This window comes from Hypanus sabinus, chromosome 16, assembly GCF_030144855.1.
Source record: "Hypanus sabinus isolate sHypSab1 chromosome 16, sHypSab1.hap1, whole genome shotgun sequence".
In the NCBI taxonomy this organism is placed as follows: domain Eukaryota; kingdom Metazoa; phylum Chordata; class Chondrichthyes; order Myliobatiformes; family Dasyatidae; genus Hypanus; species Hypanus sabinus.
In genome coordinates this window covers 42,694,861-42,716,434 of record NC_082721.1, presented here as the reverse complement: position 1 = coordinate 42,716,434, position 21,574 = coordinate 42,694,861, and the positions used below count along the sequence as shown (strand labels likewise).

Genomic DNA, 21,574 nt, shown 5'->3' with positions numbered 1-21,574 from the left:
AAAGCTGCAATAGTCCTAAAATGAAACCAGTACAGAAACAAAATGATGAAAATAACTATCAGAATTCACAGTCTCACCCACTCCCTCCCCAAGATTCTCTTTACATGCCTCCACTATTCCCTCTAGTCCTTCAAATCTGTTATCCTATTTTTTTCCTCTCCTTCAGTCTCTCATCTGCTCTGGTTCTAATACGCTGTACCTATTGCTTCCTTAAGCAGGAAATGCTGGAAACATGGTTCAGACTGGGTAATGTTCGGCCACAAGGTAGGAACTGTAAGGTAATTATTGTGGCAAGTAAAGGCAAAGCTATGGAGAAAGTGAAGCAAGAGATCATGCTGATCCCAGAAACCACAAGAGTCAGGGCCTGGGCGCGGACAGGTCGTGTCAAAACCTAGGCTGAAACTCAAGGACCTCTTCGAATACTATTAAAACTAAAACAATGCACAAAGGAGCTGGTGGAACTCAGCAGGTCGGGGATCAGCTATGGAGGAAAATGGACAGTCCATGTTTTGATTCTAGACTGGGAAGATGGGGGAAGGAATGGAGCGAGGGCTGGTGGGTAAGAGGATAATTAAAAACGACCTTTTCTTTTTTTGAAAAGATTTATTTTCTGAATGGAAGGCATCCCACAAATGGAGAGCCTAGGAGAAGTGGAAGGTGGTTGGGGATGGGGCGGGGTTATAATAATAAATAAATGAGAACAAGTATAATCTGCTGGGCTGTGGGAGTCAGTGTACAGAACCTCAAAACTATCTGTACCCCGGTTCAATCCCCATTCATTCTTCTCCCAAAAATCTCTTATTGTCACCTACTTGTGCCCCAGTTTATGCCCTCTCTTCCCTGATCACACTGAACCTCTTTCTCTCATTTTCCTTCCATTTGAGATTGTAGTGAGTACAGAATATCAACCGTGTTAAAGTGCAAAAGGCAGATTTCAGAATCAGAATCAAAATCAGTTTTATTATCACTGGCATGTGTCATGGAGTGTGTTAACTTAAGAAATTTGTCGCCTAAGATACAGGTCAATGAGTAATAAAGAACACGGATTCATTTTACTTCTGCACCTATTATCTATTTTTATTTGCTAGAATTCCTTTGGAACCAAATCAAAAATAAGTACAGATTACATCTTAAAATGAAAATCTTAAAATATAACTTCACTTTACCCTGTCCTTCTGTGCATCTGTTATTGTTGCTTGGTTTAAAGCAAATACCATTAAGCTCATGTGAGCTTAAATAATGAGCATCTGACTACAGAAAGAAGCAGCTTTACACCAACGAAGATGTTTCCTGCCTGGCATTGCTGCCTGCCACGTTTCAGTCTTCCCTGATGGACAAGAGTCACTGGGCGACATTCAGGAGCAGGGTCTGCTTCTGCCCCTCTTCAGCTGAGGCAAACTGTGGCATTTCTGCCAAAGGCTCACTGTGACTTGGGGCTTTATCTGTGCAACAGATATAAAACACAGATCTGGAATGGTTTGGCATTCTGTGGAAGAAAAGTAATACAAACTTCAGGCAAAAGAAAATATTTCGGTGTCCTGTATATCATTCACCATGAATAAAGGAAACCTATACTTTTGTACATTATTTGAAGAAAATGTCTTTAACAAAAGTAAGACTTAAACATGTCTGCTGTGGTTACCATCCTCTTCCTCCTCGTCACTGTTTTCGCTGAACGCTGTGCATTCTGTTACTGTCATCTGGTTGCAGTCTCCTATCTGGATGTTTCTTGCATGGTGAATCTGGATGATGTTTGTACCTTGACCTGCAGTATCCAGACTTACATTCTGACCTCTTTCGCTATTGCTAGGGGTGGAAGACAGATAGGGTGATGGTATAGTTGGGTTGCTGCAGGGCTGGATCTGTGACATTGATGAGATGGGATTAAAGAAAGGTGGTGGTGTTGGGATGTTGGGGTACAGAGGCAGATTTAATAAGGGTTGATCTTGAATAATCCCTGGTTGGGGTTGAGATATTGGCGCGACTAACTGACAATTTTTCCGCATTTCAAGCAGTTGACTGTACAAATTCATATATTTCACTTGATTTGATAGTGTGTCCTGGGCCACCTGGATGTCTTTTTTAATTTGATTGGTTTTTGATTTAATCTCCTTTTGTTTTTGTCGCTGAAGCCAGCCTCTTCTGTGACTGTCAAGTGCTTCTTTTGCAAAAATCTTTTTCACCTGCTTTTCAAAGTGCCTAGAATTCTCTTTCAAACTTACAGTGGCACTAAGTGCGAAAGGAATCTTGTCTTGTGGTAATGGGTTCCTCTTCGGTAGCAGTGGAACAACTGTGTTGTACTTGTGTTCGTTATTGATCGAATCCATTAGAGTAACATTGGTCTCATAGTCAGCCCACTGTGTATTGAAATTCTTGGTGAGCAGAAGGATTGTGAAGGCAGAGTTGTTAACTGCATCTTCAATGCACTTTATTTGGGACTGTCCTGGGACAGAGATATCGTCAATTGTTGTGCCTTTTACCCCCAAAGATTCCAGTCTATCCCGCACATGTTCCGCAATTTCAGCATCCTCCGGGACATGCAAGATAACGAAAGGGTAGAATGCGTCCTTGAAGCTCTCCGCCATTGCCTCGGAAGGCTCTCCAGAAGGACGAGGTTTATCAGAAACGCTGGACTGGACGTTTGGCTTTGATTTGGCCATTTCCTGAGAATTGGTACTATTTCCAGTTCCTTTGTTCCAGACCTGTGACATTTTGAACTTGGAAGTGACTATCTGGTCACTGCAATTTATACCAGTACATTCAGATGGACCCACTTCATTCACTTTATCTCCTGATGAAATTTCTGCTGAACCAAGTGAGACAGGGTCCTGTTCATCTGGTTGCTGGCCCCCAATGCTGTGGGCCACCTCCCCCTTTCTGAAACAATTATCAGAAGATGGAATATTAACGTTATTTGAGCCCACAGTGATAATATTGCCAGAACTGATAGTACAGTGATCAGGAATTGCTACTGATGATTCTAAATCATTTGGATGGACCTCAGTAGTGAATGATGCTGTTGGAGAAGCACTAATTTCAAAATGGCTTGGTAGTGTCATTTCTGAAGTACTGTATACATTAACTGTTGCTTGACTCGGGATAGTTACTGGACGAGTTTTGAATGCCATAGTTGTTACTTTGCTGTGGTTATGCTCTTGGATCGACTTAAGTGCAGATATTCCAACAGTTTCAGCCTCATCTTCAAAATCCAGAAAGCCAAACCGTGACCTAAATTTTTCAACAAGTTCCTGAAGTTCGATGCTGCAGTCCTGCCTATTGGACTTGAAAGCATTGACAGCAGCCTGACACGCTCGATTCCTGACAGAGGGGCTGCATAGCTTTTCCTCCTCAATCGTGACAAACATCAAAGCCAGGTCTGCAAGAAAACTTCTGTCTTCCGCAGAAAGATCTGCACTCGGCGGCGGTTTCTTCTCTCCATCTGGAGCATCAACCAAACCTTGAATCCTGTTGTAAATGTACAACGCAGATTTGTCTGTTGATCTCTCGTTTAACACAGACTTCACTGCTTTTTCAGCCTCCTCGTTCTTTCTCAGGGTAAACGAAATGATGCTATAGAGGAGACAATGCTCCTTGAACGTGTTTGAGTTGTCAGGATTAAACTTGTACCACAGGCTGAGCAGTCTCTCCTCTGGAAGTCGGGACAAAATGTTAAAGACGTCATCAAGAGATGGGGCAGGATCACAATGCTTTGCCATGTTCTCTCCTACTCAGTACAGAAAAGAAGCACCATGAGTTGGTGTATTTTGGCATCACCACTCAAGTTGTGAAAAATGGGAGGCCACATCCTGGCCACATAACAACAGTTAAATGTTTTCCGGCCTGCAAATCCTGCTTGCACCCTGTGTTCTTCAGGAGGGCCCAGAGAGTTTTCTGAATTCCATTGCTTCAACCTGGGAAAAAATAAATCTGGGATAAGTTTATTTGGTTGGTCATGGGACTTTTGAGATCAGTCCTAAATATGTTTACATGGCATGAGGACAAAAAGAGACGGCAGCTGCGGGAACAAAAATCAGATCGCTGGAAGAACTCAGCGGGTCAGGCTGGATCTGTGGAGGCAAAAAGGTGTAAGTCGATATTTGGATTGAGACCTTGCATCAGGACCAAGAGGCACGAGGAAAGATTGCTATACATAGTAGTAAGAGATGGGTTGAGATAGAGGCTGATAGATCGAGACTGCAAACTGATGCAGAGGGACTGATGGGCAAATGGTATGGGGATGGGCAGGAGGGAGAGACGTGAACAAAGCAATGAAAGGAGAAGAAAACTAGGTGGACGGATGAGTGTGAGTGGGAGGAGAGTACAGGAGGAGTGGGTTGCCTAAAATTGGAAAATTCATGGTTAATACCAAATTACCCAAGCAGAATACAAGACGTTGTTGTTTTAATTTGTGTTTGGCCTCTCCAGAGCAATAGAGAAAGCCAAGACAGATGGGTCGGTTAAGGAGTTGGAAGACGAGTCAAAATTGTACGTGACTGAAGTTTGAAAAGCCTGTTGTGGGTAGAGAGCAGATGCTCTGCAAAACAGTCGATACTTGGTTCCAACAAGGTAGAGGACACCACATTGCATGGACCAAATCCAATCTGGTATAAAGAAGGTCTCAACCCAACAGATCATCTTACCCTTTTTGACCCACAGATGCTGCATGAACCACTGAATTCATCCGTTGTTCTGCTGTTTTGTTCCTCTAATTGTTTAGCTTCTTTACCTTTCCAGGTTATTTGTTCAAACTGTGGTATGGTTCCCCTGAATGTATGGGCCCAATGACCAGCTACAATCAAATTGTTAGCCTAACCAATGAGTATCAGTTGTCCATCAAGAACCTTGGGGAACAGAATTATCCTCCCTTCACACAACATTGTCCACGTTTGCATATGGTTACAAGAAACATCAGTTATTGAGACCACGAAAATTTATCTCAGTGTCGACAACCACTTCTGGATGAAGTCAGCTGAGTTAAGAATCTAACATTCACACTTGGGGCTTTCTGATTTCTCTGGTTCTTCATACGTTGGGGTTCTTCAGACTTCAGCGGCACATCTAAGTTAACAAGAAGGTAACAAGAAAGTTTCCATTTTTACAGACATCCATAAGTTGATTTTATCCTTAAGTCAGAAAACACACAAGAATTACACGATATGGGAACTATCATTCATGGTATTGTAAAGCATGGTATTAAAAAAACATGACTTAAGAAAGAACAACTACTAAAAGAGGAGAGAGCAGGTAAAGAAGTTATGCCAATTGTAGGAACAAACCTAAGTGTCTACACCAGACTTTTGAACTGAATAATATTATGGAGGCTTATTTGAAGGTAGGATGTGTCCATGAATTGGGTATTCATAACCAGAGAATGGTCTTACATGTTGGCAAAGAATTGCAAATTGTCTTGCGATGAAAAGCATTTCCCAACATCTAGTACAACAATCACCTCTACTTTCACCTGCTTCTTGTCAAAGCTTATAGACACAATGTCTAGGCATCTTTGGGGGTGTAGAGGGTAAATAGAGATAAAATTGTTTCTGCTGGAATGGAAATTGAGAATCAAGGAGAACAAGAAATTAGAACCAGATCATTCGAGAGTGACACCCAGAATATCTTTCATGCATTAAGTGGCAGTGAACTTTGGAAAGCTTGTCCATAAATGGTATCAAATTGGATGATTACATTATTTGGTTAACAGAGGTTAATCAGATAATATAGGGCAAAGCCAAGTATAGAGGGTTAGGTCGCAACTCAGGACGGTCTCATTGAATGAAGCCTATGTTTGTATTGGCTCAAAGTCCATTGTAGTATTCAAACATCCAGCCACAGCCTTTCTCAGACATGTTTTGCACCACTGTACATTGTCCAGGAAAATATGTGCACTAAGCTCTGGATAAAAATATTGCTGTGGGAGAAGGACATTGGCAGCAGTAGAGTGCAAGCTGTTCCAATGGGACAGGCTACACTTGAACCATGCTGGGACCAGGGAGGGTCTTGGCCAATTGCATAACTAGGGCTGTAGATAAATATTGGGCTGGGTTCAACAGCTTGGAAATGCATGGAAAAAGTAAAAGGGAAGGACAATTCAGGAGAGGTTACGAAGTCTCCAAAATAAAGAACAAGTCAAAAAGTTCAGAATGGGATAAGAGTTTAACTTCAGGCAACATGGAGACAAAATTGAAAAGGGTGGTGAACACAGGACAGAAGGTGTTAAATTTGAATTCATGCAGTAGGCAAAAATAAGGTGAACTATATTGTAGTGCAGTTAGAAATTGGCAGGTATGACACTGGGGATGTCACTGAGTTGTGACTGAAAGGAGATCACAGCTGAATATAGAAAAGACTGCTGGTGGGCAGCAGGACTCCTCCATTTCCCACACTTCGGCCCACACCCCATCCTCCTGTCACCAGAATAGGGACCGAGTTCCCCTTGTCCTCACCTACCACCCCACCAGCCTCCGGATCCAGCACATTATCCTCCACAACTTCCACCACCTTCAATAGGACCCCACCACTAAACACATCTTTCCCTCTCTAATCCTCTCCGCTTTCTGCAGGGATTGTTCCGTCCGCCACTCCCTGGTCCACACGTCCCTCCCCACAGATCTCCCATCTGGCACTTATCCCTGCAAGCGTAAGTGCTACACTTGTCCCTACACCTCCTCTCTTACCACCATTCAGGGCCCCCAGCAGTCCTTCCAGGTGAGGCAATACTTCACTTGTGAGTCTGTTGGGGTCACCTATTGCATCCGGTGCTCCCGGCGAGACCCGACACAGATTGGGGGACCGCTTCGTCGAGCACCTACGCTCCGTCCGTCACAATAGACAGGACCTCCCGGTTGCTGCCTACTTCAAATCTGTTTCACATTCCCATTCAGATATGTCTATCCATGGCCTCCTCTACTGCCATGATGAGGCCAAAGTCAGGTTGGAGGAGCAACACCTCATATACCGTCTGGGTAGTCTCCAGCCCCTTGGTATGAACATCGAATTCTCCAACTTCCAGTAATTCCCTTCCCCCATTCCAGTTTCATTCTGCCTCCTCCTCCAGCTGCCTATCACCTCTCTCATGATTCTGCTTCCTTCTACTTCCCATAGTGCTTTCTCCTTACTTTCGTTCTTCACCTCTCTTGCCTATCTCCTCCCTGCTCCCCCTCCCCTACCGCTTGATCTTTCCTCTTACTGGTTTTTCACCTGGCACCTACCAGCTTTCTCCTTCCTACCCTCCCCCCACCTTCTTTATGGGGCCCCTGCCCCCTCTCTCTTCAGTCCTGATGAAGGGTCTCGGCCCAAAACGTTGACTGCTCATTTCCACGGATGCTGCCCGACCTGCTGAGTACATCCAGCATGTTGTGCGTGTTGCTTTGACTCCAGCATCTGCAGTGTACTTTGAGTTTAGGACTAAGGTGGTTCTGTTGTGTATATTTAAGGCAGAGATTGACAGGTTCTTGATTGGATGGCATCAAAGGTTATGGGGAGAAGGCCGGGAATTGGGCTTGAGAAGGGAAAAAAAAGACAGCCATGATCGAGTGGCAAAGCAGACTTGATGGGCCAAATGGCCTAATTCTGCCCCTATGTCTTATGGAAAGTGGATATTGGATTACTGGAAAATGACACTGGAAGGGGTAATAATGGGGAACGAAGAATTGGTGGGTGAACTGAGTCTCAGTCTTCACTGCGGAAAACACCAACATCAAGCCAGAAATTTGAGAGTCAGGAGGCAGAAGTCAGTGTAGTCGCTATTATTAATAAGGTGCTTGGGGAGCTGAAAGGTCTGGAGGTAGATAAATCATCTGAAACTGATGGACTGAAAAGAGATGGCATAAAGCACAGCAAAAATAGCTCTAAGTTAGAGGATTCGAAAGGTTTTAAAATCCAACAGAAGACCTAAAAATCAATGAGAGAAAAGATGAAATATTAAGGTAAGCTAGCCAATAATATTAAAGAGGATATCAATAGATTTTTAAGATATATAAAGAGTAAAATAGAGGTGAGTGTAGATATCTGATGGCTGGAAAATGACATTGGTGTGGTAGGAATTGGGAAAAAAGAAATGATATATTAAGATAATAAGTATTTTGCATCAATTTTCATTGTGGACTGGAATTCGAGTGTAAAGGGGCAGATGAGAGTGTAGCTGCAATTACTAAGGAGAAAGGGTCCTGAGAAGCTGAAAAGTCTGAAGGTAGATGAGTCACCTGGACGAGATGGACTACAGCCAGGATTCTGAAAGAGGTGGCTGAAGAGATTGTGGAGGCGATGGTAATGATCTTTCAAGAAACACTAGATTCTGGAACAATTCCAGAGGAATAGAAAATTGTAAATGTCCCTCCACTCTTCAAGAAGGAAGAGAGGCTCCTGCTCCTAAGTCCTCATGTTTCTAACTGTCCCTTAATAATAAGTTGCTTAATAGTTCTTCAATGATTTGGAAATTCAAAATTGAAGAATGGTATAACCTTACAGCTTTTCCAGTATATATTCATGACCTCAATACACAATATAACACCATGACGGAAGAATTCTGGAACCTCTTTCCACTGGACCAGAAGGATTTTCTCTCTGCTTACAGTTGCAAAGTCCTGGCCAACATTTATCCCTTAACATCACTGAAATACATCATGCGGTCATTTACCTGTGGTTGCCTATTGGATCTTGCTCTATATGAAACATTTAACTTATTTGCAACCTTTATACCATGGCAAACACAGAATAATTAATTGGTTGTAAAGTGCGTACCTAACCAGCATTCATAAAGTTGGCAATGAAAAATGAAGTTGTTTCCTTCTCTAATTTGGACTTAATCAAATCCATTGTTTTTTTTAAAGTTTTAATTGAGTGAGCAGGGAAAATAAATCCTTTATCTGGGCAATCAGTGTCAAGTTATTAATTTAAACTTGTCACAGAGAGTGAAGAGAGAGTTTAATTTAAACTGGCCTATTGAAGCATCTGATGCTTTTCCACTGGAATTAGTTGAGAAAGCATTTTTCAAGAGAAAAATGAACAAGTTATCAAAACAAACAAATAGAGAGCTGGCAGATGAGCACGGTAGGGTGGTTTGTTTTGAATTGCTGGAGAAGAAAGCAAGTAGAGACATAATGTTGATGGGGCCTCTGTGTATTTCACATTTCTACTCTCTGTACACAATTGCGGTCCAAAATTACCCACCAAGACCTCTGGGACAAAGCATCAGAACAAACAGCAATGTGAAGGCAGAAACAGAAGAGTAGCAAAGGAATTGTGGTGAAGATGCAGTTTATGGCAGACCAAAATCATCACCATTTCATTCTCCATCTGATCCGATCAAAGCTTTACAAAGAACTTACAGAGCAGAAACAGATCATCTGTGCCTGAAACATTGACTGTTTACTCTTTTCCATAGATGCTGCCCGAGTTCTTCCAGCATTTTGTATGTGTTGCTTCAGATTGCCAGCATCTGCAGATTTCCTCATGTTTGCAAACTAGCAGTGTCTGTGTTTAAGAGGAATCCATCACAATTCATCTGATACCTCCCAGTCCATCACGGGAAAAGCCCTCCCCACCACTGAGCACATTTGCATGAAATGCCTTTGCAGGAAAGATCCCCTCACCAGGTCATGCTCTCTTTTCATTGCTGCCATCAGGAAGGTGGTACAAGAGCCTCAGGCCTCACACCACCATGTTCAGGAACAGTAACTACCCCTCAACCATCAGGCTCTTGAAACAAAGGGACTAACTTCACTTGTCCTATCATTGAAATGTTCCTATAGCAAAAGGACTCTCTGAAGGACTGTTGATCTCAATATTTATTGTTTATTTGTTTGTTACTGTTATCTCTTTCTTTTTGTACTTGTACAGTGTGCATTCTGCACACTGGTTAAGCACCCAAGTTGGTTCAGTCTTTCAGTGATTCTGTTATGATTAGCATTATCTGGATTTGTTGAGTATGCCCACAAGAAAATGAATCTCAGGTTTGTTAATGGTGACATATATGTACTTTGAACTTCTAAACTTTTCACAGTCAGATTTATTGTCATCACTTTATATGATGAAAATTTGCTGTTCCGTGGCAGGCATAAAAGTATTATAAATTACAAAATAAGTACACAGTGCAAATAAAGAATAATGAGATCATGGACCATTCAGAAATCTGATAGCAGAGGGGAAGAAGCTGCTCCTGAATCATTGAGTGTGGGTCTTCAGGCTCCTATACCTCCTTGCGAAAATCTACAGATGCTGGAAATCTAAAGCAACCACACAAAATTCTGGACGATCTCAGCAGCCAGACAGCATCTATGGAAACAGTTGCATTTTGGGCCAAGACCCTTGACCCAAGACATCGACTATTTACTCTTTTCCATAGATGCTGGCTGGCTTGCTGAGTTCCTCCAGCATTTTGTGTGTGTTCCTATACCCCCAGTCTGACTTAGTAAAAAGGAAAGGGCATTCTTCAGAGAATGAGGATGCTTAATGTTGGATCCGCCATTTTGAGACTCTTGAGGATAACCTTGATGATGGAGAGGGCTGTGCCCGTGATGGACTGGCTGAAATAACCTTCTGCTACAAATTGCAATCCTGCGCATTGGAACTTCCATACCAGGCCAAAGTTCAAAGTAAATTTATTATCAAAGTACATATGTGACCAGGTGAGATTCATTTCTTGTGGACATTCGCAGTAGATACAAATAAACACAATAGAATTAAAACTGCAAACAAGATGGACGAACAACACAAGCAAAGGACAACAAACTGTGCAAATATTTAAAGAAATAATAATAATAGATAAATAAGCATTAGATATTGAGAACATAAGATGTAGACACCTTGAAAATGATTCCATAGGTTGTGGGAAGTGTTTGGTGTTGATGTGAGTAAACTTGAGTGAAGTTATACTCTCTGGTTCAAGAGCCTGATAGTTGATAACTGTTCCTAAACCTGGTGATGTGGATCCGAAGGCTCCTGTATCTCCTTCTTGATGGCAGCAGCGAAAAGCGAGTGTGGCCTGGATGGTGGAGGGGGAGGGCCATTGATGACAGATGCTGCTTTCCTGTGACACTGCTCCTTGTATATATGCTCAATGGTGGGGCGAACCTTACCCGTGATGAACTAGTCTGTATCTACTAAATTTTGGAGGATTTTCTGTTCCGGAGCATCAGTGTTTTCATACCAGGCTGTGATGCAACAAGTCAATATACTGTACATGCACAGAAGTTTGACTAAGTTTTAGGTTACATGCTGAATCTTCACGAACTTCTAAGAATGTAGAAGCGCTGCCATGCTTTCTTTTAAAGGCACTTTTGTTTTTCCAGTTTCCTCCTCCTGAAGTCAATAATCATCTCCTAAATCTTGCTGACATTGAGAGAGCGGTTGCTGTTGTGGCATCACTCAGTGGCGTTGTCAGCAAACTTAAAAATGGCAATAGAGCTGTGATAAGTCTCACAGACATATAAAATGAGTAGAGCGGGGGCCAAGCACACAGCCTTGTGGAGCACCTATGCTAATGGAGATTGTGGAGGAGGTATTGTTACCAATCTGAACTGGGGTCCACAAGTGAGGAAATTGAGAATCCAGTTGAACAAAGAGGCATTGATGCCTAAGTCTTGGAGTTCATTGATTAGTTTTGAGGGGATGATAGTACTGAATGCAGAGCTGTAGAAAATGAAGAGCATCCTGATGTAACCATCATTATTATCCATGTGTTCCAGGGCTGAGTGCAGAGCCAATGAGATAGTATCTGCTGTTGACATGTGATGGTAGGCAAACTGGAAACAATCCAGGTCATTCCTTAGATAGGAGTTCACTTTCACCCCTAACACCTCAAAGCACTTCATCACAGTGGATGTAAGTGCTACTGGACAATAATCTTTGAGGTAGGTTATCCCTTCTTCTTGGGCACCAGTATTATTGAAACCTGCTTGAAGCAGATGGGTACCCCAGACTGCTGAAGTGGGTGGTTAAAGATATCAGTGAACACTTCAGCCTGTTGATCGGCACAGGTCTTCAGTTCTTGGCCCGGTAACTTGACTGGGCCAGGTGCTTTCTGTAGGTTCGCCCACCTGACAGATGCTCTCACGTCCGCCTCAGAGACTAAAATCACAGGGCTGTCCGGGACTGTGGGAGTTTATGTTTTGTTGAGCATAAAAGAGATTGAGCTCATCTGGGAGCGAAACCTTGTTGTCACATACGTCGCTTGGGTTTACTTCGTCGGAGGTGATAGCATTCAAGCCTTGCTGCAGCTGTTGAGCATCCCTCATTGATTCCATTGGGTCCGAACTGTGTCGTAACCAGTCAGAATGCTCTTTACCGTACTTACTAGAAGTTTGCAAGACTCTTTGGTGACATACAGAACCTCTACAAACTCATAATGATATAAGAGGCACTGGCATGCCTTCTTTGTGACTGCATCAATGTGTTGGGCCCCAGGACAGATCCTTGGAGATGTTGTCTCCCTGGAACATAAAGCTGCTGACCCTTCACACTACTGACACCGCAATGCAGACTGGCGTGTGTCCACCCAACTTCCTCTAATTGACGTCCACAACCAAATCCTCACTTACGTTGAATGTGAGATTGTTGTTGCAACACCACTCAGCCAGCCGATCTATTTCACTCCTGCACTCCTCATCGTCGCCATCACTACAATAGCTTCATCTGTGAATTTATAAGTGGCATTTCAGCTCTGCTTAGTCACACAGTCATGCGTGTAGAGAGAGCAGAGCAGTGGGCTAAGCACACGTCCCTGAGGTGGACTGGTGTTGACTGTTAGGTTCCCTTCCTGTCTCGCTTCCACTGAAACTGATGCAGCCTGTCTCAACTTCTCCATATCGCAGCCAGTTCCACATTCTACTCACTTGCCACCAGACTGAACTTTCTCCTGAATTTCTGCTTGGATTGATTGGTAATTAGCAGGCCTCACAATGCTAGAGACCCGGGTTCAGTCCTGGTTTCAGGTGCTGTCTGTTCTCACAACCACCTGGGTTTCCTCCAGATTCCTCCCACATCCCAAAGATGTGCAGCTTGATAAGCTATTAGGCCACTGTAAATTGCCCCTGGTGGGGGAGATTTAAAAAAACGGAATTCATGTATAAATTGATAAGGGTGGATGGGGTGTCCAGGGAGGGGCACTACCTCTCGTGAAGGGGCTTGTTGTACCCAGTCTGGGCCAGCTCACTCTCCTTTGGTCCCCATCAGACCTTCAGCTCTCACCTGCGGCTCCAAGTAGTGGCCTCACCCTGGTATACAGCTTCAACAAGGGGGCTAAACTAGGTGAGCGTGGCCAGCGGCCTCATACCCCGGCGAGATAGGAACAAGACCGTCCTATCACAAAAAGTCAGCTCCGGCGGACTGGGCAGATGAGATCTACAGTGAGATCCAATGGCCGGGAAGGCAGCTCAGCAACGCTTCACGGGCATGACAAGCCACAGAAGACATCATGGCCATCCATTGCAATCAAGAAAGATGCCGGTTTGTGACGCTTGTTCAAACCACTGGACCTGGACCTCCAAGGTTGAGAGAATGGAATTGCCCCAGTGCAATGACTTTTCCACTCTCCCGCACAGGTTTCCCGTCATCGTCGGACACGATGGACAACCACCTTGTGCACTCTGATGATCAATGGTCACTGGGACAAAAGACACATCACTGTGCCCATGTCCATTAATTGGCTGCTCTTGATTCTCAGTTTGGACGTTGCTTTGAGTGGGAATGTGGTGTCTATAACAACTCCATCAGCTTCCTTCATACAACTAATGGACTGCATCAGGTAACCCTCCACCTTTGGTCGACAACAACTCCAGCCAATCCTTCCACATAGACTTCAGCATCACCAAATTATCAGTCAACAAGTTACACTAAATAATTCCGGAAATCTGAAGTAAAAACAGGGAATGCTGGAAGTGTGGAAGTACTCAGCAGTCTGAGAAATGTTCTTTCTCACGTGCCTATGAAAGACGGAAGGGCTGCTGTTTAATTGATCCAACTGTCTGCGGGGTAAGTGGCATGTCACTGATTGTACCCACTCCAAGGGTTGTTCTGGAGAGGAACTACCACTCACACTCTCAGCAATGTGCTGGCTCTTGCTTCAAAGGACAACTTCTCCATGATGTATCATCCAACACCTGTGGTATGAATCTGCTCTCGCTCCACTTCATTGCATACCTCCCAGAAATAGAAGCCCAAGCCTAAACAAACTACATGGAACAAGGTTGAAGTGATCCCATCACAATTGGTATTGGTCTAATCAGCCTGGTTTTTTTGGTATATTTGGCATGGTTCCTATTTCTCTAAGTTTAATAGTATCTTGAAATCATAAATATAAACACTTTGATTTGATTTTAAAGGACAACCTGAGAATTGAGCAAATCAAATGCTATCGTTTCATAATCGGCACTAGAGGCATGTGGTTTTCAGAGAATCAAAGTGAACTTCCTTGATGTTGGATGATAAAAGTCCTTTATTTCACAGTAACTCTTGCCATGCTTAAGGGACAATCGATATCCTTTGAACATTCATTCTGTGTAATTCTATCTGAAAGGAAGATTCATTTATCAGGATCTCTCAATAACCTAAACTGTGGTGCACTAAAGCAGAATAAATACTCTTTGTAGCTGTATGACGTTTACTCTCCAGGGAAAGTTAAAGCAATCTTTTTGCTTTGTTGGTTTAAAAACAGTCTTAACCTATATTTGTTCCTTCTTGTTGGATGAACTGTGAAGGATCTGTCTTTGATTGCCTGAGAGAATCCAAGAAGAAAGATATTCTAGCAGACTTCTTTCCTGGGCCGAAGATGCAATAAAACAGGTTAACAGCAGCAATGGATCAAAGATTTGATTTGTACTAAAGTTACTGGGTTTGGGTAAGAATGCTGCACACCACTTGGTGCCACACCTTGATGAAGTCACACCGGCTAAAACAAAATCAACCAAGCAAGCACTTTCCAATCAAGGCAATGGAAGCTGATTTTGTCAGGCAACATGGGAACATCAACAATGCAAGGATGTGACTGTTAAACATAAATACTTCCTTAGTCCCTGATAATCACATTCTCCATCCTCGCCATGAACTCTGTATGAAGCTCAACATGCTCCAACAAACAAAAAATAAACCCCGCTTCTCTCAAATATACCCAAGCCCCATTATTTATGACTGTATCGACACCCTAACTACACTGGCTTACAAGCAATGCGGCTTTTGGTTGGTTACACTGAAACACGATACACAAGTGTGTTCTTTATTTAAACAACACACACAAAATGCTGGAGGAACTCAGCCGGCCAGGCAGCATCTATGGAAAACAGCACAGTCAACATTTTGGGCTGAAACGTGCTTTTTTCATTGATGCTGCCTGGCCGGCTGAGTTTCTCCAGCATTTTGTGTACGTTGCTCGGATTTCCAGCATCTGCAGATTTTCTCGTTTGTGATCTTTATTTAAACAAGCTACTTCCAAGATTGAACAGGGCAAGGCAAGACAGTTGTACAGATTTACTGAGCTTAATTTACTTTTTAATGTACCGTGAGTAGGCAGGAAAATGTAAACCTAAAGAGAATGGAAGAGTGTTAAAGGCTGATGATGTGACATCATCAGTTTGACATCATGAATCTGTATCACTGGATTAAGAATTCACAGCTTTGAGCCAAATGACTTTAGAAGGGGATAGTAACAGCTGCCCCAGTTTTCCCTACATTTCACAAAGAAAAGTACTTCCATTTGCTGCTTGGCTATTCTAACTTGTTCTGAAACAGTCAATTCCGCAGTGCTGTCCTTTCAATTAGTGCAGTCGCACATAGCTCATGAGCAGCTGATGAAGCTAATGTGTTTGTTTCTTGAGTTGGACCTGTCCACCTGTGAGGTTTGAAACCACATTACTGCTGCATGTGGCTTCTAAAGAAAATTCCACAAGAACAGAAGAAAAATAGGAGCAGGAGATTAGCAAGCTTTCAAACCTACCCCGCCTTTCAGTATGAACATGGCTAATTATGCTAGCCAGGATTCCTCTTCTGTGCAACTCCCTATAGACCTGATTTTTCAAAAACCTATTTATCTCTAACTTGTATATTTAAATCAACACTTAAAAGTACTGATAGATACACACACAAGTAAAATGAAAATATTATTTTGTAGACTTCTTAAAATTATATTGGGAGATTTTCTTTGAAATGATCTTTAGGGACTAGTAACTCCAAAAGTTCCTAAATTTATCCTGAGTCACTAAGCACATTCTTTTCTTCAATAATTTCTTTTAATCCTACTCATTTGCATTGAAATCCTAGAACCATCTGGTCAAGATGGCACAGAGCAGCAATGTCCATCAAGGCTGTGCCTCAGAGTTAGCTGCTTTTTAGGGGCAGCTCAGGGAGTTAGAAGTCAGGAGCAGGAGCCAATGGTCAGAGTAGATAATCCCCATGATCAATAACCAAGGCAGAAGAGGGGTGGTGGCCTCCGTGTCAGCAAGTCCCCCCAGATCAGCAAGCTCCAGGATTAGAGGTCCATGCAGGCAGTAGACATGAGGGCCAATGAATCCCCAGATCAAAGAGTCCCGAGATTAGAGGTCCACGTGCGGTCTGGAGACCAAGTCCCATGGCTGGTGAGTCCTGGGATCAATACCGAAGGTCAAAGACCAAAGTCGGCAAGTCTAGATGTCAAAGTCCAATGGTTGGCATTTATGGAAGTTGGAGGCCCAATGTCTATGAGTCTGGGCCAGCAACTGGAGGTTAGCTGTGTGTGAGCGGGTGGGTGGGTGCAATGGACAGAGGGAGGAAAGGAGCTTGCTCTGCTAATGTCCTGTTGTTTTTGTTGTTCTGCGGGTATGCTACGGTACTATGCATAAGTCTTAGGCGCATATAAACAATTACTTTTTTATTGATGTGCCTAATGAAAATGCTTTCAAAAATAATGAAACCAGAAGTTTCTGAATATGAAAAAAATCACTATAAAGAACTGTAAACAGTAAAAAAAAACTAAACCAAATTCATATATGGTGTGATCACTCTTTGCCTTTAAAACTGCATCAATCCTCTTAGGTAGACTGTCATGCAGTTTTATAAGAAAATCAGCTAGTAAGTTGTTCCGAGCATCATGGAGAACTTGCCACAGTTCTTCTGAAGACTCTGGCTGTCTTGCTTGCTTCTGTCTCTCCAGGTAATCCCAGATGATGTTGAGTGAGATGAGGGCTCTGATGGAGGCCATACCATTGGAAACCATATAAAAAATCTCAGGTGCCTCAGACTTTTGCACTCTACTCTTTGTGGTACTGGGTTGTGTAGCAACACTCATGAGGTACTCCCAACACATCCTTAGGTTTTCTTGGTTGTGAACACAAATGGGGCATTTCACTGGAGGTTTCCATGTACATGTGATAAATGAATTAATCTCAATCTAATACTAAAACCTTTGAAATACTCCTCATTTGACCTCAATGTATTTATCACTTGCTGTTCATTTAACACACAACCCTCTCCTCATATAGTCTACTTCTCACTCTTCCATTTCTGAAGCAACAAACAATCTGCTGAAGGAACTCAGCAGGTTGACCCACTGAACTCTACCAGCAGATCGGTAATTACTCCAGATCCAATCGTCTGCATTCTCTTTTGTCTTCACTTTCTTGACCTCTGTCTCTACAAATCACTGTCAATAAACTTTACAGAAATTTCTCAAAGCATCAAAGACTGCAAAATGACCTGGATGTTGCTTATTCCCACTCCTACTTCCTTTGAAGATCTCCTCTCTCCATTAATAGCTACACAGTTTGCATCTAAGGTGGTTTTTAAATCATTAATGGGATGTGATCACCATTTATTTCCCCATCCCTGCAGCCCTTGAGGAGATGGTGATATTCTGTCTTCGTGAACAACAGCAATCCTTTTGATGAAGGTATTCCCACTGTGCTATTTGGAGAAGGATTCCAGGAGGTGGACCCAGTACTCATGAGGGAGTGTTGATTTATATCCAACTCACAACTTAGAGAACAAACGGCTTGAAAAGGTATTCCTTTGGGTCTACTGACTGACCTTGGCGTTAGAAGTTGCAGGTTTGGGATATGTTGTCGGAGTGGGTCTGGCATTTCTCAGATGATATATAGTGCACTCATAACACATTACCATGAATGTTGGATAGGACACCAATCAAGTAAGCTGTTTGTTTTGGATGGTACCAAGCCTCTTGAATGTTGTGGCAGCTCCACTCATTCAGGCTGGTTATATTCTGTCACACACCAGACCTCTACCTAGAGATTGTGGGAAGATTACAAGTATCAGGAGGTGAGTCACTCACCACATATTTAGTCAGTTATGTCTTAGTTAGATGCAACACCCAGTGCTTCTGGAACTGCAACCCTATCTACACCTTTCAGTCACTTGTGAACTTGCTGCATCATTTCCTGCCATTTCTAACCTTTAAAATTGTGAGGGATTTTGACAGAACATACATGGAGAAACTCCTACTGCCTCAGGAAACTCAGTAAGCAAAGGACGCGGTTTTAAGATATTACCCAAAAGAAGAAAGTGAGATAAAGAGGTATTTTAAATAGAGACACAGCAGATTACTATCAACATACTGCATCAAAGAATGGTGGAGTGAACGATTCACAAAATTGACATGAAAAACAAGCTTGAAAGATTCTGGGAAAAAGCAGACGATAGGATTGCCGACGGCTCTTCATTTCTTTGCGCCAGAAACTAAACAGCAGCTTTCTCCACTGAAAAGACATTAACACTGAACCTAACAGATCTTCCTTCATCTCTCTATACTATTACTTCCATAACTTCTGCTCCTTTTGTCATTTTCATGTTTCATTGAAACACTTGTCCATTCACCCCCTTTCCAACATGAGGTGCTGGAACCTTGTACTTCCCTCAGAGATTTACAGTCATCCACATGCCCAATCTGAATCAGGTTTAATATCACTGGCATATGTCATGAAATTTGTTAACTTTATGGCAGTAGTACAATGAAATACATGATACATAGATATAGAGAAAAAAACAGATATGTATATCAAATACCTGTATGTAAGAGTTAAGTTAAAATACAGTAAGTAGTGCAAAAAAAACCCCAGAAATAACAAAAGGTAGTGAGGTAATGTTTATGGGTTCAATATCCATTTGGAAATCGGATGTCAGCGAGGAAGATGCTGTTCCTGAATTGCTGAGAGTGAGCCTTCAGGCTTCTGTACCTCCTTTATCGATGGCAGCAATGAGAAGAGGGCATTATGCTTAATAATGGATGCCAACTTCCTAAGGCACCACTCTTTGAAGCTGTTTGATTCTGCGAAGGCTAATACCCATGATGGAGCTAATTTTAAAGTTCCTGCAACTTACTTTAGTGGTGCAGTAGTCTCACCCTCCCCACTTCCCAATTCCAGATGGTGATGCAACCAGTCAGAATGCTCTCCATAGTACACTTGTAAAAGTTTTCGAGTATTTCAGTTGACAAACCAAATCTCTTCAAACTCTAAATGAAGTATAGTCGCTGTCTTGCCTACTTTATAGTTATATCAATATGCTGGGACCAGGTTAGGTCCTCAATGATATAGACACCCAGGAACTTGAAACTGCTCACTCTCTCCATTTCTGATCCCTCTATGAGTACTGGTTTGTGTTCCCTTGTCATACCCTTTCTGAGGTTTTTTGGTTTTGCTGACATTGAGTGCAAGGCCGTTAACGTGACACCACTCAACTAGCTGATATATCTCGCTCCTTTCGTCACCAACTGAAATTCTGCCAACAATCAAAGTCACAGTCAACAGCAGAATATGCTGGTAACACCCATCAGACCAGGCAAGTAACATTTCTGGCTTAGGTCCTGCCATCACAAGCAGGTGCCTTGATTGAAACATTAACTAAAATCTCCTCCCATGGGTGCTGTTTGATACTGTCTTTCCTGCATTTCCTGTGTTTGTTTCATATTTCCAGCATCTGCAATGTTTTAACTTTCTTGTCCAATCCCTGTGTATTCCTGGTGCACCAAGCAATGATCCATCCAAGCTCACTGTTAAACATCACTTTAAACACCTTCATAATCTTAGTCTACTATCCTCACAACTGCTCTGTCACTGTATTTCAACAAAATTCACTGCAACATTTAGCTATCTTTATCTTTTCCCCCGGACACCCCGTTAACTCTTGAGTCTGAACAAGTGAATTTTGTCACCAGATCTTTTTCTAATACGTGTCATTTCAAGTATCAAGAGGTGAGTGGCTCGCCTGAGGGTGCCTAGTCTCTTAGTCAAGAAACTTTTCGCCCGCTTTATGCCCAGTGCCAATGTAGCTCCATCACAGTCTGAACAATTGATGGCCGATTAACAAAACTATCAGCGAGTGAACTTTCTTGGAGGACTTTAGCTACGCAACCACTTTTTTTTTAACTACTGTTCTTACCTCTCAGCTTATTTGTTCGCGTTTACTGCAGAATCCGACCAAAGTTGAAGTCATCCCGAACCCGGAAACTCTTTAAAAGGGAACGTCGCTACGAGCGAGGAAACAGCCAATAGCAGGAGAGAACGTCAGCGAAGCCCCTTTGCTCGTTTGGTGCTGGGGGGCACCCTGTCCGAACCAAGTGTGGGTCGCAACCCTGGACCTCCTTTGTTTTTGCGGCAATCTCTGTTTCAAGAAGTACTGGCGACAGTTCGCACTATCTGGAAATTTTATCTTGACAGAAAGTATTCAATTTACTTAGTTTTTAAAACGATTACGTTTCTATGCTGCTTTTCGCGAAAATCAGAAATGATCACAGACGCAGTAAATGCAGAAACCTGCATTCGCACTCTCTTGTGCCTCCGTGCGAAAGTAAATTTATTATCAAAGTTCACATATATCACCATATACAACCTTGAAGTTCGTTTTCTTGCAGGAAAACAACAATTGTGCGAAAATATGCAAAACAAAATTTTAAAAATAAACAAACATTACTGAGAACCTAAATTCGAGTCTATTCAGAGTTCTGGAGAGTGAAATTATCCACACTTGTTCAAGTGTCTGGTGATCTGTAACTAACTTTGACCTCCAGATTTTTCTCACTAGATATGTGTGCCACATATTCTCTCTGTGAAGAAATAACTTTGCAAAAACTATTTCCATCTGTGATTTTATCACTATTTTTCCGTTTTCATTGCAGTGACTATCCACACCAGTGCAGAAATTGTTTTAGATTGCTGAGTCTAAATCATTAATAAGAGCAGAGAACAAAAGTTGCAGTACTGGTTCTTACAGGATGCCTCTGTATGCCTATTGCCCCACTGAATATCTCCTTGACATTTGGCACACTTGTGAAACAAGTCGTTTTCTATCTGTTATTTGCCTATTAGTTGGAATACTCTGAGTTTAAATCAGTATATTGTGACTTTATTCTTTAATCTGTATCTTATGGAGTGTGCACCTTCAAGTTCCTGGGTGCCAAGATCTCTGAGGACCTAACCTGGTCACAACATATCGATGTAGTTATGAAGGAGGCAAGACAATGGCTACACTTCATTAGGAGTTTGAAGAGATTTGGCATGTCAACAAATACACTCAAAAACTTAAATAGTTATGTCATGGAGAGCATTCTGACAGGCTGCATCACTGTCTGGTATGGCGGGGCTATTGCACAGGACCAAAA

At 42.5% G+C, this 21,574-nt stretch overlaps 1 protein-coding gene across 1 annotated transcript; it reads right to left on the bottom strand.

Moving 5' to 3' along the window:
* Positions 1 to 988: 988 nt before the first annotated feature.
* ticam1 (TIR domain containing adaptor molecule 1) lies at positions 989 to 20,436 on the bottom strand. Its single transcript, XM_059991641.1, has 2 exons — positions 20,356 to 20,436; positions 989 to 3,911 (listed from the first exon to the last, which is right to left on the bottom strand). The coding sequence occupies exon 2, from the start codon at positions 3,714 to 3,716 to the stop codon at positions 1,620 to 1,622; it is 2,097 nt and encodes a 698-aa protein (XP_059847624.1). The 5' UTR covers positions 3,717 to 3,911; positions 20,356 to 20,436; the 3' UTR covers positions 989 to 1,619.
* Positions 20,437 to 21,574: the final 1,138 nt, after the last annotated feature.